The sequence below is a fragment of the Lipotes vexillifer genome, unplaced genomic scaffold (genome assembly GCF_000442215.2).
Source record: "Lipotes vexillifer unplaced genomic scaffold, Lipotes_vexillifer_v1.1 scaffold1593, whole genome shotgun sequence".
Lineage (NCBI taxonomy): Eukaryota > Metazoa > Chordata > Mammalia > Artiodactyla > Lipotidae > Lipotes > Lipotes vexillifer.
Genome location: NW_006781966.1, coordinates 524827 through 541097, shown reverse-complemented (window position 1 = coordinate 541097; position 16271 = coordinate 524827). Strand labels below are relative to the sequence as shown.

At 39.7% G+C, this 16271-nt stretch overlaps 1 protein-coding gene across 2 annotated transcripts in view; it reads right to left on the bottom strand.

The window, feature by feature from the left end:
* Window positions 1-16271, bottom strand: part of ARHGEF9 (Cdc42 guanine nucleotide exchange factor 9) — a 348163-nt gene that overhangs the window by 83414 nt on the left and 248478 nt on the right. For both annotated transcript variants that reach the window (XM_007454889.1, XM_007454890.1), the window contains exon 4: window positions 14710-14901. In XM_007454889.1, coding sequence (XP_007454951.1) covers window positions 14710-14901 — 192 coding nt within the window. The remainder of the gene's footprint in view (window positions 1-14709; window positions 14902-16271) is intronic.

Below are 16271 nucleotides of genomic sequence, written 5' to 3'. Positions count from 1 at the left end.
GTGGCCAGGCATGGTGTTTTTAACAGGGTAAGTATTTAGGACACATTTGTGAATAAATGGATGAATTAATACAGCTAGCCACTGATGAAGGAAGAATCAATGAAAGAGATTCTTGGTCTGATAAGAGAGCACCAAGATAACACAATCAGACTCAGGACACATTGTAAGTCAGGGCAAAAGAAATCAAACACAATTTTCTGTTCTAAAACTACTGGTGTAGATTTTTAACTAATGGCCACTGTCCTCATTAGAAATAATTAGCATGTGAAAATGTTCTGGTGAGAATGAATTATGGTCAATTGCTTTCATCCAAAAGCTAAATGTGATTATTATAACACTTGTTGGGCCCCTAATGAGGAGCATTTATGGTGAATGACTTATCACTTCTAGCCCTAACTCCATTTTGTCTCCTCTAACACAGCTTGCAATGAAGTCATTTAGGCATACTCCAGGAAGATCCTCATCCCTGGCTTCAATGCCCTTTACCAACCCCTACCAAAGTCTCACTTACCTTAGCTCTTCTTACCCTCCAATTCAGCCATTAATGAGTGTCTTTAAAAGTTTGCAAATTAATAATTTGTGCCAATAATGTGTTGACATTTATTTATACTATTTATTGTTGTTTTGATTCGCCTTTCTCTAATGATTAGTGATGTTGAGCATTCGTTCATGTGTTTGTTGGCAATCTGTACATCTTCTTTGGAGAAATGTCTATTTAGGACTTCTGCCCATTTTGGGATTTTTTTTTTTTTGATATTGAGTTGCATGAGCTGCCTATAAATTTTGGAGGTTAATCCATTGTCAGTTGCTTCACTTGCAAATATCTTCTCCCATTCTGAGGGCTGTCTTTTCATCTTGTTTCTGGTTTCCTTTGTTGTGCAAATCTTTTAAGTTTCATTAGGTCCCATTTGTTTATTTTTGTTTTTATTTCTGTTTCTCTAGCAGGTGGGTCAAAAAGGTTCTTGCTGTGATTTATGTCATAAAGTGTTCCGCCTATGTTTTGCTCTAAGAGTTTTATACTATCTGGCCTTACATTTAGGTCTTTAATCCATTTTGAGTTTATTTTTCTGTATGGTGTTAGGGAGTGTTCTAATTTCATTCTGTTACATGTAGCTGTCCAGTTTCCTAAGCACCAATTACTGAAGAGGCTGTCTTTTCTCCACTGTATATTCTTGAATCCTTTATCAAAAATAAGGTGACCATAGATGCGTGGGTTAATCTCTGGGCTTTCTATCCTGTTCCACTGATCTATATAGCTGTTTTTCTGCCAGCACCATACTGTCTTCTTTACTGTAGCTTTGTAGTATTGTCTGAAGTCAGGGAGCCTGATTCCTCCAGGTATGTTTTTCATTCTCAAGATTGCTTTGGCTATGTGGGGTTTTTGTGTTTCCACATAAATTGTGAAAATTTTTTTTCTAGTTTTGTGAAAAATGCCATTGGTACTTTGATAGAGATTGCACTGAATCTGTAGATTGCTTTGGGTAGTATACTCATTTTCACAATGTTGATTCTTCCAATCCAAGAACATGGTATATCTCTCCATCTGTTGGTATCATCTTTAATTTCTTTCATCAGTGTCTTATATGTTTCTGCATAAAGGTCTTTTGTCTCCTTAGGTAGGTTTATTCCTAGGTATTTCATTCTCTTTGTTGCAATGGTAAATGGGAGTGTTTCCTTAACTCCTCTTTCAGATTTTTCATCATTAGTGTAAAGGAATGCAAGAGATTTCTGTGCATTAATTTTGTATCTTGCTACATTACCAAATTCATTGATTAACTCTAGTAGTTTTCTGGTAGCATCTTTAGGATTCATGTCATCTGCAACGAGTGACAGCTTTACTTCTTCTTTTCCAATTTGGATTCCTTTTACTTCTTTTTCTTCTCTAACTGCTGTGGGTAAGACTTCCAAAACTATGTTGAAAAATAGTGGTGAGAGTGGAAAACCTTGTCTTCTTCCTAATCTTAGTGGAAATGGTTTCAGTTTTCACCATTGAGAATGAAGTTGGCTGTGGGTTTGTCATATACAGCCTTTATTAGGTTGAGATAAGTTACCTCTATGCCTACTTTCTGGAGAATTTTTATCATAAATGGGTGCTGAATTTTGTTGAAATCGTTTCCTGCATCTATTAAGATGACCACATGGTTTCTCTCCCCCAGTTTGTTAATATGGTTTGTCACACTGATTGATTTGTGTATATTGAAGAATCCTTGCATGCCTGGGATAAACCCCACTTGATCATGGTGTATGATCCTTTTAATGTGCTGTTAGATTCTGTTTGCTAGCATTTTGTTGAAGATTTTTGCATCTATGTTCATCAGTGATATTGGCCTGTAGTTTTCTTTCCTTGTGACATCTTTCTCTGGTTTTGGTATCAGGGTGATGCTAGCCTCGTAGAATGAGTTTGGGAGTGTTCCTCCCTCTATTATACTTTGGAAGAGTTTTAGAAGGATACGTATTAACTCTTCTCTAAATGTTTGAATAGATTCTGCCTGTGAAGCCATCTGGTGCTGGGCTTTTGTTTTTTGGAAGATTTTAAATCACAGTCTCCATTTCAGTGCTTGTGATATGTCTGTTTATATTCTCTATTTCTTCCAGATTCAGTCTCAGAAGGTTGTGCTTTTCTAAGAAATTGTCCATTTCTTCCAGGTTGTCCATTTTATTGGCATATAGTTGCTTGTAGTAGTCTCTCATGAGCCTTTGTATTTCCACAGTGTCAGTTGTTACTTCTCCATTTTCATTTCTAATTCTATTGCTTTGCATCTTTTCCCTTTTTTTCTTGATGACTCTGGCTAATGGTTTATCAATTTTGTTTATCTCCTCAAAGAACCAGCTTTGGGTTTTATTGATCTTTGCTACTGTTTACTTCATTTCTTTTTCATTTATTTCTGATCTGATCTTTATGATTTCTTTCATTCTGCTAACTTTGGGGGGGGGTTGTTCTTCTTTCTCTGATTGCTTTAGGTATAAGGGTAGCTTGTTTATTTGAGATATTTCTTGTTTCTTGAGGTAGGATTGTATGGCTATAAACTCCCCTCTTAGAACTTCTTTTGCTGCATCCCATAGGTTTTGGGTCATCGTGTTTTCATTGTCATTTGTTTCTAGGTATTTTTAAATTTCCCCTTTGATTTCTTCACTGGTCTCTTGGTTATTTAGTAGTGCATTGTTTAGCCTCCATGTATAAACAGATTTTTTCCTGTAATTGATATCTAGTCTCATAGCATTGTGGTCAGAAAAGATACTTGATATAATTTCAATTTTTGTAAATGTACCAATACTTGATTTGTGACCCAAGATATGCTCTATCCTGCAGAATGTTCCATGAGCACATGAGAAGAAAGTTTATTCTGTTGCTGTTGGATGGAATGTCCTATAAATATCAATTAAGTCCACCTTCTTTAATGTATCATTTAAAGTTTGTGTTTCCTTATTTGTTTTCATTTTGGATGATCTGTCCATTGGTGTAAGTGTGGTGTTACAGTCCCCTATTATGATTGCATTACTGTTGATTTCCCCTTTTATGGCTGTTAGCATTTGCCTTACGTATTGATGTGCTCCTATGTTGGGTGCATCAATATTTACAGTTGTTATATCTTCCTCTTGGATTGATCCTTTGATAATTATGTAGTGTTCTTCTTAGTCTCTTGTAATAGTATTTATTTAAGGCCTACTTTTTCTGATATGAGAATTGCTATACCAGCTTTCTTTTGATTTCCATTTGCATGGAATATCTTTTTCCATCCCCTCACTTTCAGTATGTGTGTGTCCCTAGGTCTGAAGTGGCTCTCTTGTAGACAGTATATAAATGGCTCTTGTTTTTGTATCCATTCAGCCAGTCTATGCCTTTTGGTTGGATAATTTACTCCATTTACATTTAAGGTAGCTGTTGATATGTATGTTCCTATTACCATTTTCTTAATTGCTTTGAGTTTGTTATTATAGGCCTTTTCTTTCTCTTGTGTTTCCTGCCTAGAGAAGTTCCCTTAGCATTTACTGTAAACTGGTTTGGTGGTGTTGAATTCTCTTAGCTTTTGCTTGTCTTTAAAGGTTTTAATTTCTTTGTTGAATCTGAATGAGATCCTTGGTGGGTAGAGTAATCTTGGTTGTAGGTCTTTCCCTTTCATCATTTTAAATATGTCCTGCCACTCCCTTCTGGCTTACAGAGTTTCTGCTGAAAGGTCAGCTGTTAATGTTATGGGGATTCCGTTGTATGTTATTTGCTGTTTTTCCCTTGCTGCTTTTAATGTTTTTTCTTTGTATTTAATTTTTGACAGTTTGACTAATATGTGTCTTGGCATGTTGCTCCTTGGATTTATCCTGTATGGGACTCTCTGTGCTTCCTGGACTTGATTGACTATTTCCTTTCCCATATTAGGGAAGTTTTCAACTATAATCACTTCATATATTTTCTCAGTCCCTTTCTTTTTCTCTTCTTCTTCTGTGACCCCTGTAATTCGAATGTTGTTGCACTTAATGTTGTCCCGGAGGTCTCTGAGACTGTCCTCAATTCATTTCATTCTTTTTTCTTTATTCTGCTCTGCAGTAGTTATTTCCACTATTTTATCTTTCAAGTCACTTATTTGTTCTTCTGCCTCAGTTATTCTGCTATTGCTTCCTTCTAGAGAATTTTTAATTTCATTTATTGTGTTGTTCATCATTGTTTGTTTGCTGTTTAGTTCTTCTAGGTCCTTGTTAAACATTTCTTGTATTTTTTCTATTCTATTTCCAAGATTTTGGATATCTTTACTGTCACTATTCTGAATTCTTTTTCAGGCATACTGTCTATTTCCTCTTCATTTGTTTGGTCTGATGTGTTTTTACCTTGCTCCTTCATCTGCTGTGTGTTTCTCTGTCTTCTCATTTTGGTTAACTTACTGTGTTTGGTGTCTCCTTTTCACAGGCTGCAGGTTCGTAGTTCCTGTTGTTTTTGGTGTCTGCCTCCAGTGGCTATGGTTGGTTCAGTGGGTAGTGTAGGCTTACTGGTGGAAGGGCCTAGTGCCTGTGTTGTGGTGGATGAGGCTGGATCTTGTCTTTATGGTGGGCAGATCCACTTCTGGTGGTGTGTTTTGGGGTATCTGTCACCTTTTATGATTATAGACAGCCTCTCTGCTAATGGGTGTGGTTGTGTTCCTGTCTTGCTAGTTGTGTGGTATAGGGTGTCCAGCAATGTAGCTTGCTGGTCATTGCATGGAGCTGTGTCTTAGCATTGAGATGGATATCTCTGGGAGAACTTTGGCCATTTGATATTACATGGAGCTGGGAGGTCTCTGGTGGACCAATGTCCTGAACTCAGCTCTCCCACCTCAGAGGTACAGGCCTGACACCCAGCCGGAGCACTAAGACCCTGTCAACCACACAGCTCAGAAGAAAAGGGAGAACAAAGAAAGTAAGAAAAAAATAAAATAAAATAAAGTTATCACAATAAAAATAAAAAGCAATTAAAAAAAAAGAAGGAAGAGAGCAACCAAACCAAAAATCACATCCACCAATGATAACAAGTGCTAACAACTATACTAAAAAAAAAAAAAAAAAGCGGACAGACAGAACCCTAGGACAAACGTTAAAAGCAAAGCTATACAGACAAAATCACATAAAGAAGCATATACATACACACTCACAAAAAGTGAAAACGGAACAAATTATATATATGTATATATATATATATATATACATATATATATATAAAGGAGGAAGAGAACAACCAAATCAATAAAGAAATCTATCAATGATAATAAACTCTAAATACTAAACTAAGATAAACCTAAAGTCAGGAAGAAATTAGATGCAGAAAGCAAACCCCAAGTCTACAGTTGCTCCCGAAGTCCACCGCCTCAATTTTGGGATTATTCATTGTCTATTCAGGTATTCCAGAGATGCAGGGTACATCAAGTTGATTGTGGAGATTTAAACCACTGCTCCTGAGGCTGCTGGGAGAAATAACCCTTTCTCTTCTTTGTTCACACAGCTCCTGGGGTGTAGCTTTGGATTTGGCCCCGCCTCTGCATGTAGGTTGCCTGAGGATATCTGTTCTTTGCTCAGACAGGACGGGGTTAAAGTAGTAGCTTATTAGGGGGCTCTGGCTCACTCAAGCTGGGGGGAGGGAGGGGTACGTAATGCGGGGCTAGCCTGCAGCAGCAGAGGCCTGTGTGACATTGCACCAGCCTGAGGTGTGCTGTGTGTTCTCCCTGGGAAGTCGTCCCTGGATCATGGGACCCTGGCAGTGGTGGGCTGCAAAGGTTCCTGGGAGGGGAGTTGTGGATAGTGACCTTTACTTGCACACAGGCTTCTTGGTGGCTGCAGCAGCAGCCTTAGAATTTCATGCCCATCTCTGGTGTCTGCACTGATAGCCGTGGTTTGCGCCCGTCTCTGGAGCTCATTTAGGCGGTGCTCTGAATCCCCTCTCCTCGTGCTCCCTGAAACAATGTTCTCTTGCCTGTTAGGCAGTTCCAGACTTTTTCCTGTACTCCCATCAGTCTAGCTGTGGTGCAGTAGCCCCCTTCAGGCTGTGTTCATGCAGCCAACCCCAGTCCTCACCCTGGGATCTGACCTCTGAAGCCCGAGCCTCAGGTCCCAGCCCCCACCAGCTCCAGCAGGTGAGCAGACAAGCCTCTTGGGCTGGTGAGTGCTGGTCAGCACCCATCTTCTTTTCTGGAATCTCTCCACTTTTTCCTCTGCATCCCTGTTGCTGCACTCTTCTCTGTGGCTCCGAAACTTACCCCATGGCATGCCCTGTCCCCACCAGTGAAGGGGCTTCCTAGTGTGTGGAAACTGTTCCTCCTTCACAGCTCCCTCCAACAGGTGTAGGTCCTGTCCCTATTCTTTTGTCTCTGTTTTTTGCTTTTTTCTTTTGCCCTACTCAGGTACGTGGGGAGTTTCTTGCCTTTTGGGAAGTCTGATGTCTTCTGCCAGCATTCAGTAGGTGTTCTGTAGGAGTTGTTCCACATGTAGATGTATTTCTGATGTATTTGTGGGGAGGAAGGTGATCTCCATGTGTTACTCCTCCACCATCTGAAGGTCTCCCCCCAAGGGCATATAAGTTAAGATGAGTTGGCAGTGGAATATGACTACCAAAAAAAAAACAACTAATGTCATTTTCAGTTAGGGATGAAGAAGAAACAGATTGAGAGGGTGGAATGAGAAGTCATAGGAAGGTAATCACACCCTGGAGGGGAGCAGCATTCAATTTTGAGCCCTGTTTTCAGAGGAACATGGAGTAAATGATACAGAGACAGTGGGAAGTCAGCAGGGTAGAGAGATCCCTGAAAAGCAACACCATGAAGAATGGTAGAAGGAACCAGGGCTGTTTGTCCTGGAGAAGAGAAGACTCAGAAGACCTCTGAAGGCCCATCACAGGGCAGAGGGAGCAGAAGGGGTCTATAGATCTTACTGTTAAGCATGCTTCGAACGCCATCTAACTCCATCTGCACGGTAAAAGAGAATAGGGTGATATGGCAGTGGGTGTGAACTGATTGAACAGAGGTAGTTTTTGAGAGCCTCACCTCTCCTAGGAGTAAAGTGGGCATGAGTATGAAGGCATTACAGTGGGCGTTATCAAACAAAAGGCACGAATTAGCCCTGGGACTGCCATGGTAATAGGCAAGGAAGGTTGACTATTTATTTCACTGTTTCAAAACCCACGAGGATTGATTTAAGTCTAGATCTAATGCATTGAGCTATTGGATTGGCCAAAATGTGCCTTCGGTTTTTAAGTAAAAATAAAAGACACATTTTTCATTTTCCCCAAGAACTTCATTGAACAATGTATTCACCCTTTTGTTCCACTACCACCTGCCATTTTTCAGACAACTTCGTAATTCTATCTTCCCAAATCCTTTTATCTTTTTGAGCAAAGAACTGTTCCAGGTGCCTCTTACAGTCTTCCAGGGAATTTAAATTTTATCCATTAAGAGAATTTTGTAAAAACCAAAACAAATGGAAATCCAAAGGTGTAATTTCTGGTGAATTTGGCAGATGAATCAGAACTTCCCAGCCAAGCTGTAACAGGTTTTGCCTGGTCATCAAAGAAACAAGAGGTCTTGCATTATCCTGATAGATGATTATGCATTTTCTGTTGACTAATTCTGGACGCTTTTTTGTCGAGTGCTGCTTTCAGTTGGTCTAACTAGGAGCAGTACTTGTTGGAATTAATCGTTTGGCTTTCTGGAAGGAGCTCATAATAGAGGACTCCCTTTTAATCCCACCATATACACAACATCACTTTCTTTGGATGAAGACCAGCCTTTGGTGTGGTTGGTGGTGGTTCATTTCACTTGCCCCAAGATCTCTTCTGTTCCACATTATTGTACAGTATCCACTTTTCATTGCCCGTCATAATTTGTTTTAAAAATGGAACGTTTTCATTATGTTTAAGTAGGGAATCACAAGCAGAAATATGGTCAAGAAGGTTTTTTTCACTTAACTTATGTGGAACCCAAACATCAAAGCGATTAACATAACCAAGCTGGTGCAAATGATTTTCAATGCTTGATTTGTATTTTGAGTATGTCGGCTATCTCCCACGTGGTATAATGTTGATTATTCTCAATTAATGTCTTGATTTGATCTCTATTAACTTCAACTGGTCCACCTGAGCATGGAGCTTCATCCAGCAAGAAATCTCCAGCACAAAATTTCACAAACCATTTTTGACACGTTCAATCAGTCGCAGCAACATTTCCATACACTGCAAAAATCTTTGTGTGTTTCAGTTGCGTTTTTACCTTTCTTGGAATAATAAAGCATAATATGCCAAAAATGTTGCTTTTTTTCTTCCATCTTCAATATTAAAATGGCCACACAAAAATTCACCAATTTTGATGTCTTTTTTAAAATGCACACTGATATGACAGTTGTCACATACATTCTAACAAGATTATTTCAAATTATGTTAAAGACAACTAAGTGCTACTAGAGTCATCTTATGGATAAAACAAATGAACCTTTTGCCCAAACCAATAGAATTAGTGCCTTGATATGGGATGCAAATTGACCCCATGACCTCCAGGGAATATTCCAAAGATCGCAGGGAAATAAGATGGATCAAAGAACCTCTGGATCACCTAGGGTTTGAAAAACCCTTTAGGGAAAGGCCCTTGCAAGTCTGGACTTCAGTGTCTCCATCTCTAAAATGCATATATCAGAAAAGATTTCCAGGGCCCCATTTAGCTCTTGACTGTCTAGAGATATCATGTACTGTTTTGCCTGGAAGCCTAAGACCTGACAGACCTGATAAACGTCTTGAAAATAATTTTAATAAAACTAGGGAATGATGACCATGGTTGTCCTGTTCACAGCTGTATCTCTAGAGTTTAACATAGTACCTGGCATATTGTTGCTGCTCAATAGATATATGTTGAATAACTGCAAAATGACTAGCTCTTCTCATGCTAATGATGACAAAAGGTAAGTTAGCAGCAGAATTCTTAAATTGTTAGTTTTCATTTCTTCTTTTGTTCAGGATGTCTTTTTTTCAAATTAAACAAAACCATTAAAAAATAAGAGGATGACAGGAAGAAGACTATTTGCAACTTGGAAAACTGACAAGGGATTAATATCTGGAATATACAAGGAACTCCTATAAATCAGCAAGAAAAATGTGAGAAACTATGGGAAAATGGGCAAAGGATGGGAACAGGGCCTTGAATGTCCAGATGGTATGGATAGGTAGGGCCTAGAGCAGCCAGAAATCCCTGGGCTGGTCACTTCAGGCCAATGAGCTGCCTCATCCTTTTACTTTAGTATGCTATACAAATATTACTGTTTTATACAATGTATTATTTTCTATGTATACACCAAGATGTAAAGACCATTGGAAATCATCAGGATAGGCAATTAACAGAAAGAAAAAAAACAGTAAGTTTGAAAACTCCAGGCTTAAACATATCAAATGCAAATGTCTTGAAGCTATAGCATGATAAACTCTATTAGACCTAGGAAGAATTTCTTGATGGTGAAGGGTATAAGACACTAATATGAATGACTGAGGAAAGCTAGTTCCAGCTTTTCTGGACGCATTTGAGGACAGAATTTATTTCATAGATATCAGATGACTGAGATGATCTTCCTTAGAGAGGCAGATGAGGCAACTTTATAAGGCATATTTAGCTTTGCTTGCCCTGTGTCTCAGTCTCCCTGATCATAATATGATTTCTAAGATTACAAGAGGTAATATCACCAATCATTGGTCAAGGTGACCTAGAACTAAGCCAGTACTATTTTATCCCATTGTCTGGATTTAGAAAGAAGAATGTCATCTTTTCAGAGAACTCATTAAAAAATATATTTTCTTTTACTGGCTTCACTGAATAACTTTTATAAAAATAACTCTGTTTCTTACTTCCTCATTTGTAAAATGAAGGTACTGTAACTTAAATGTTTGTGAGGCACTTTCTGTTCCCAGGAGTAATTAATAAATGAATGAATGAATAAATAAATAAATAAATATTTTCTAATAGATAGTGACTTTTTCCTATACTGAATGCAGTATTAAGTGATCTCCCTCAACCTACAGAAAGAGTAGATTATGCCTTGTTAACACATTCATGCCTCCATGGGTATCAAGGGGCAAATGGCAAAACATGCAGAATCATGGATCACTACCACAGCATTCTCTAGTGAGAGCATACCTAGATCTCACAGAATCAGAGAAAGTAAGAGTCAGACAACACTTAAAGAGCAACTCTACCAACCTGATAATTTTAGAGTTGGGGAACAAGGTCCAGGATGGAAAAGATTCACCTGACATTCCTCAGTCAGTTTGTGACTAAGGTGGGACCTGAACCTGGGACTCCCAATTTTGATATTCTTCTTATAAATCATATTGTTCCTCATAGCTTTTGGTTTAGGTAACACAACCCTGAGCTAAAATACTGCCTTCTGGCCCATCGAGACACAGCTTTCTCTACCCTTCTTTTGCTCTAGCTAAACGTTCCTTTGACATCTGTGGTTGAAGGATGGGACAAAGAGATACTTCACATTCCCATTTAAACCCTTAGCTTCAGCATCAAGAATAATAAAGAGATATGGAACTCGCAGATCACCAACAAAAGCTTTGCTTAGGTTGGCTGGATTAGGCAATTCCTCAAAACAGGGTCATAGCACTCTCTCTTTTGGAAGGATAAATACTTGCATTGCTGTTCTGAGCCCATGCCCTGTAAGAAAAGGCCAAGATGTTTGGGAGTTGGGAACAAAATCCTTCTAAGACTAAGACTCCCACTAGGCCAGTGCCTGAGAACTCTGGGAAAGTAATTTTGCCTATTATAGACGCAGACTGTTGATCTAGAAAATAGGAATAACAATAAAAACCTATTTCCTGTCTGAAAATCAAATGGCATAAGATGTGAATGTACTTTGCCAAAATAGTACATGCACGTGAGCACTTAAATTTAATTCCAACTTTCAAAAGTAGTTATTGAGCATCTACCATCTGCCAAGCACTGTGCTAGATGTTGAGGATGTATCAGTAAATCAATTAAAAAAAAAAACCTTTCCCTCATGGAATTTACTTTCTAGTAGGGGAGAAAGGCAATAAACAAAACATTAAAGCAAAATATATAATAAGTCAGAAAGCAGTAAGTGCAATGGAGAAAAATAAAACAAGATAGTACATGGTTACAATTTTAAATAGAATAGTCAGGGAAGGTCTCAAGGAGATGATATTTGAGTGAAGCCTTGAAGGAGGTGAGAAATGGAGCCACATAGACATCTGAGGGTAGAGTGATTTAGGCAGAAGGGAAAGCCACTGGAAAGGCTATGAGGGGGGAGTGTGTCAGGCCTTTTTAAGGAACAGCAATTAGGCCATGTGGCTAAAGTAGTGAGAGCATGTGGGAAAAGAGCAAGAGATGAAGTCACAGAGGTAAGGGGGGGTTGATCACACAGGGCTTTGTAAGTAATAATGAGAACTTTGGCTTTTACTCAGGAAGGAAAGGTGAGCCATTGGAAAGTTTTAAGCAGAGGAGTGATATGAACGACTTAGGTATTGACATCATCCCTTGGCTGCTGTGTAAAAACCAGACTGTACTAACTTGTATTATAGACCTTATGACATTATAAGATAGCTATAATTTAAAAAAAAATTTATTGGGGTATAGTTGATTTACAATGTTGTGTTAGTTTCATGTGTACAGCAAAGTGAATCTGTTATACATATACATATATCCACTCTTTTTCAGCTTCTTTTCCCATATAGGCCATTACAGAATACTGAGTAGAGTTCCCTGTGCTATACAGTAGGTCCTTATTAGTTACCTATTCTATTAGTAGTGTGTATGTGTCAATCCCAATCTTCCAATTTATCCATCCCCTGTCTTACCCTGCAGTAACCATAAATGTATTTTGTACACCTGTAACTCTATTTCTGTTTTGTAGATAAGTTCATTTGTAGCCTTTTTTAAGATTCCACATACAAGTGATATCATATGATGTTTGTCTTTCTCTGTCTGACTTACTTCACTCAGTATGACAATCTCTAGGTCCATCCATGTTGCTGTAAATGGCATTATTTCTTTTCTATGGCTGAGTAATATTCCATTTATATATGTACCACATCTTCTTTACCCATTCCTCTGTTGATGGACATTTAGGTTGCTTCCATGTCCTGCTATTATAAATAGTGTAAGATAGCTATCATTTTACAGCAGTGCTCCTCAAACTTTAATATGTATTGTAAGTCAAATGTGAACCTTGTTAAAATGTAGATTTGAACTCAGGTCTGGAGTGGAATTAAAGATTCTGCATTTCTAACCAGCTCCCAGGTGATTCAGATGCTATTGGTCTAAGGCAGAACAGTTTGAGTGTAGGAGCTATGTCCAAGGCCTAGCATGGAGCAGAACTCCACTAAATGTTTGTGGAATTAATGGCATATCAGTGGTTTGATGCCCAATGCCACGTAACACATTCAACAGGGTAATTAAAAAATACATCAACCATTTGTATGGAGGTAGAAGGAAGAGAAAAAGATAAAAGAGAGACAATGATGGATAGGTGAATAGATGAAAAGGGAAGGAAGAAAAGGAAAACTACCTTTTCCCAAATATAATATTAGAATTACTTCATTTCCTCAATAAAGTTAAGAGGTTGGTAAAATGAAGCCTACTGGACAAGTCATAAAATCAAAAGTTAGAGGAGTTAAGAGGCACCTTCAAGGCCACAGGGTTAATTAGTGACTAAGTTAAGATGTGCAAGCCAGCACTCCATGTCCACAGAGCCCTTGTTCTTTCTACCCTACCTTACTGCCTTGGGGCAGGGGGAGGAGATAACCTTTAACCTGCCTGGAAGGGGTGAAAAAATGAATTTAGGTGAAGAAAGTTAAGGCCCAAAGTCCATGGTCTTGATCTTTTCAGAGCTGCACTGTCTGATGTGGTTGCTATTAGTCACGTGTGGCTATTTAAATTAAAATGAAATAAAATTTAAAATTCCATTTCTCAGTCATACTAGCCACATCTCAAGTGCTCAACAGCCACAAATATCTAATCAGTGGCTACTGTAATGGAGACTGCAGATACAGAACATTTTCATCACTGCAGGAAGCACTGTTTCCTATTAGGCAGCACTGCTCTAAAGAAACAAGAACTTTAAAAAATGTCAGAGCTATACCATTGATTACAGAGTGGGCCCTGGACCTAATCAGTAGGGCTGGAGGACAGAAAGTAGGACCTGATCTCTTATCTGGAATAAAGGGGATGAAAATATTCAAGGTAGAGTTTTTCACTGGGTCAAGCATAATGCTATAGTGTGTGTGTGTGTGTGTGTGTGTGTGTGTGTGAGAGAGAGAGAGGGGGGTGGAGAGAAATCCTTCTAAAAACATTATTTTCTCTATCTCTCATTGGTTTTCTCATACTGTTTAGTAAAAGGTCCTTTGAAAATTCCAACTTGTCTCTGCTGGACTCAAGGCAGTGTGAGAAAAAAAAGGTTCTCATCTTCACTCAGGTCAGAAAGATGGAAGGGATGGAGTTAGACAATGTGGAGCCACAGTCCCTGGAGGGTAGAGTGGCATAGTAGAAGACAAGTATTACCAGGGATACTTGCAAAACATAGAGATTTCCATGTTTTATCCCAGGCTGAGAATTCACAACTTTGCGTGGGGGGTGGGGTCAAAGAGGGCTAGAATCTGCATGTTTAACAAGCTAGCCCAGGGACTTTTGTGCACATTCAAGTTTATAAACCACTAGCTTGGCAGGAAATGTGTTTTGCTGTAATGAAGTCAGGCCCTTACATGGGGTGGCAAAAACTGGATCAGAAAACAAGAGGATAGGGATAGAGTTTCCGGCAGAGGGGACAGAGGGAGGCAGAGAGAGAGCGGGGGGGGGGGGGGGCAACCTGTATTTCAACATGCCTTGTTATTAGCCATCCCAGGTGTGGCAGAGTGAAAAAGATACCTAAGTCAAATCCCTAGAACCCCACAGATGTAGAGAACAAACGTATGGACACCAAGGGGAGAAAGTGGCGGAGGGGGGGGGGGGGGGGGGGAGGGAATATGAATATGAAAGTTAGACAGACAGGTAGATAGCAAAAAGGGGAGAAATAAACAGAGACTGAGAAACCCCATGGGAGGAGTCTCACCCACAGAACAGAATCTAGGAGGTCAGTCAAGCTGTGTTTCCTAATATCTTGGGATTTTCACAGGTATGGCCCAGGAAGGTTGTCATTTCTTCATGGAAGTACCCTCTACCCCACCCTGAGTGCCCTCACATGCACCATCATAGCTGGGCCTACCTCACAAATGTCCTTTAGGTGCTTGATGTAATGACGCTCGGTGCTCATGATCTCATTGATTACGTTGGCTCGCATCTGATCCCGGTTTTGGAGTGGCCGGCCCAGACAAAGGCAGTCTGAGTTGGGGTCCAGGTGCCCATTCTGAACGTCACTGGGCCCTTCCTCCACCCCATCCTCCTGGTTCACCCAGAGCTGTAGAGGCAGGCAGAAGAAGAATAACAGGTCAGCTTCCTTCTTTGAGAAGTTTTCAGCCAAGAAGAAAAAGGACAAACTAAATTATTCAGGTTTTCAGAGAACCTTCAATCAGAGCCCTATTAAACTGAATGCCTGGCCTGGCTCTAGGGTGACTTGCTGGTCCTAGGCATGAGTCTATTCCTCTCTAGGCCTATGGTGACCTATCCATAAAATGGAGGGTGGCGAAGAGTAGGACTAAACCATCTCTAAGTGTCTTCCTCTCTAGCAAGGTTTCAGAGGAGAAAAGAGTTATGGCAACCAGAACTCATTCATGCTGGAGCATATCTAGGCAACACAGCTGTGTCAAAAAATATGTATTAAATTATACATCTTGGGAGGAGAGGCGTCCAAGATAGTGACATAGAAAGACCCTTAGCTCACCTCCTACCATAGACACACCAAATCTACACCTATATAGAGAGCAATTCTTGAGGGCTGATTGAACAGCCATTGCACATAAAATGACCAGATAGAAATGAGAGGTAAAGGTGGAGACATGGTATATGTGGGAACCACACCTCTGTAGTAACAATTTGCAGTAGGGATAGGTATTGCTGAGGGGCATAGGCACAGACTCACCTACCTCGGGAAACAGGAAAAACATAAAACCCAGCAGGTTAAAGAGCAGACTCACAGACTTAGAAAACAAACTTATGGTTACCAGGGGGAAGCGTTGGGGAGAGGGATAGATTGGGAGTTTGGGATTGACATGTACACAATGCTATATTTAAAATAAATAACCAATAAGGACCTACTGTATAGCACAGGGAACTCTGTTCAATATTCTGTAATAACTTAAATGGAAAAAGAATTTGCAAAAGGATACATGTTTATGTATAACTCAATCACTTTGCTGTATACCTGAAACTAATGCAACATTGTTAATCAACTATACTCCAACATAAGATAAAAATTAAAAAAAATAAAAATAAAATAAAGAGCACCTAGACTGTATAGTAATGAAAATCCATTTACTAACACTAGAACTTCTGCCAAATGGGCAAATAACTGCTGGAACCCCCAGGGGCAGTGCAACTAAGGAACACAAACAGAAATCTTTCTGTGCAGCTGCACAAGCCACAGATTAAATCCCCGAGATCAGCTTGGTAAATCCTGTGTCTGTGGAATACCTGAATAGATGAGTGGTCCCACAACAGAGACTGGTTTAGCCTTCCTAGGAGTGGAATATGGGGGTAAGTAAACGTGGGAGTTGGGCCAGGTTAGAGTGTGAGCTGTCCCCACAGTGACCACAGCAGGTCCAGAGACCCACCTATAGGTATTGGAGGGCCTCCAGGGGAGGTGGAGATTGGCTCTGGCTCACTGTGGGA